Source organism: Haliaeetus leucocephalus, unplaced genomic scaffold, assembly GCF_000737465.1.
Source record: "Haliaeetus leucocephalus isolate CR32 unplaced genomic scaffold, Haliaeetus_leucocephalus-4.0 Scaffold198, whole genome shotgun sequence".
Taxonomy (NCBI): domain Eukaryota; kingdom Metazoa; phylum Chordata; class Aves; order Accipitriformes; family Accipitridae; genus Haliaeetus; species Haliaeetus leucocephalus.
The window spans coordinates 352845-353301 of NW_010972634.1; the positions used below are offsets into that span (position 1 = coordinate 352845).

General features: G+C 75.9%; 1 protein-coding gene across 1 annotated transcript in view; it reads right to left on the minus strand.

The window, feature by feature from the left end:
* Positions 1–187, minus strand: part of MINPP1 (multiple inositol-polyphosphate phosphatase 1) — a 21134-nt gene extending 20947 nt beyond the window's left edge. Inside the window, exon 1 of the mRNA XM_010565949.1 lies at positions 12–187. Coding sequence (XP_010564251.1) covers positions 12–121 — 110 coding nt within the window. The 5' untranslated portion in view covers positions 122–187. The remainder of the gene's footprint in view (positions 1–11) is intronic.
* Between the last annotated feature and the right edge of the window lie 270 nt (positions 188–457).

The window sequence follows — 457 nt, forward strand, 5'->3', positions numbered from 1 at the left end:
TGGGCGGCCGCGACCCGGCCGCGGCGGGACCCAGGGACAGCGGGTCCCCCACCAGGTGCGGGTTCACCTCCTCGTAGCGGGATTTGGTGCCGAAGTAGCCGTTCAACCCCGCGCTCGCCATCGCTAGCAGCGGCGGCAGAAGGAGGAAGGCGGCGGAGGGGAGCGCGGCGCCTGCCCGGCGCGACGCCATGGCGGCAACTGCGCGGATCCCGCAGGAAGAGGCGGAGCGAAGCCGCCTCGTCTCCACTTCCACTCGCCTCAGGGGCCGCGTGTCAACCCGGGCGACTTGTAGCCAGGCGAGGGGGCCGCCCCGGGGAGGCGGAGGCCCTGAGGGGGGCCGCCCCACAGGCTCCCCTCAGGGCCTCCGGCTCCCCCCCCCCGGCTCCCCCGGGGCGGCAGCTCCCCTCAGGCCGGGCTACCCCCCCTCAGGAAGGGCTATCTCCCCTCAGGGCTGCGC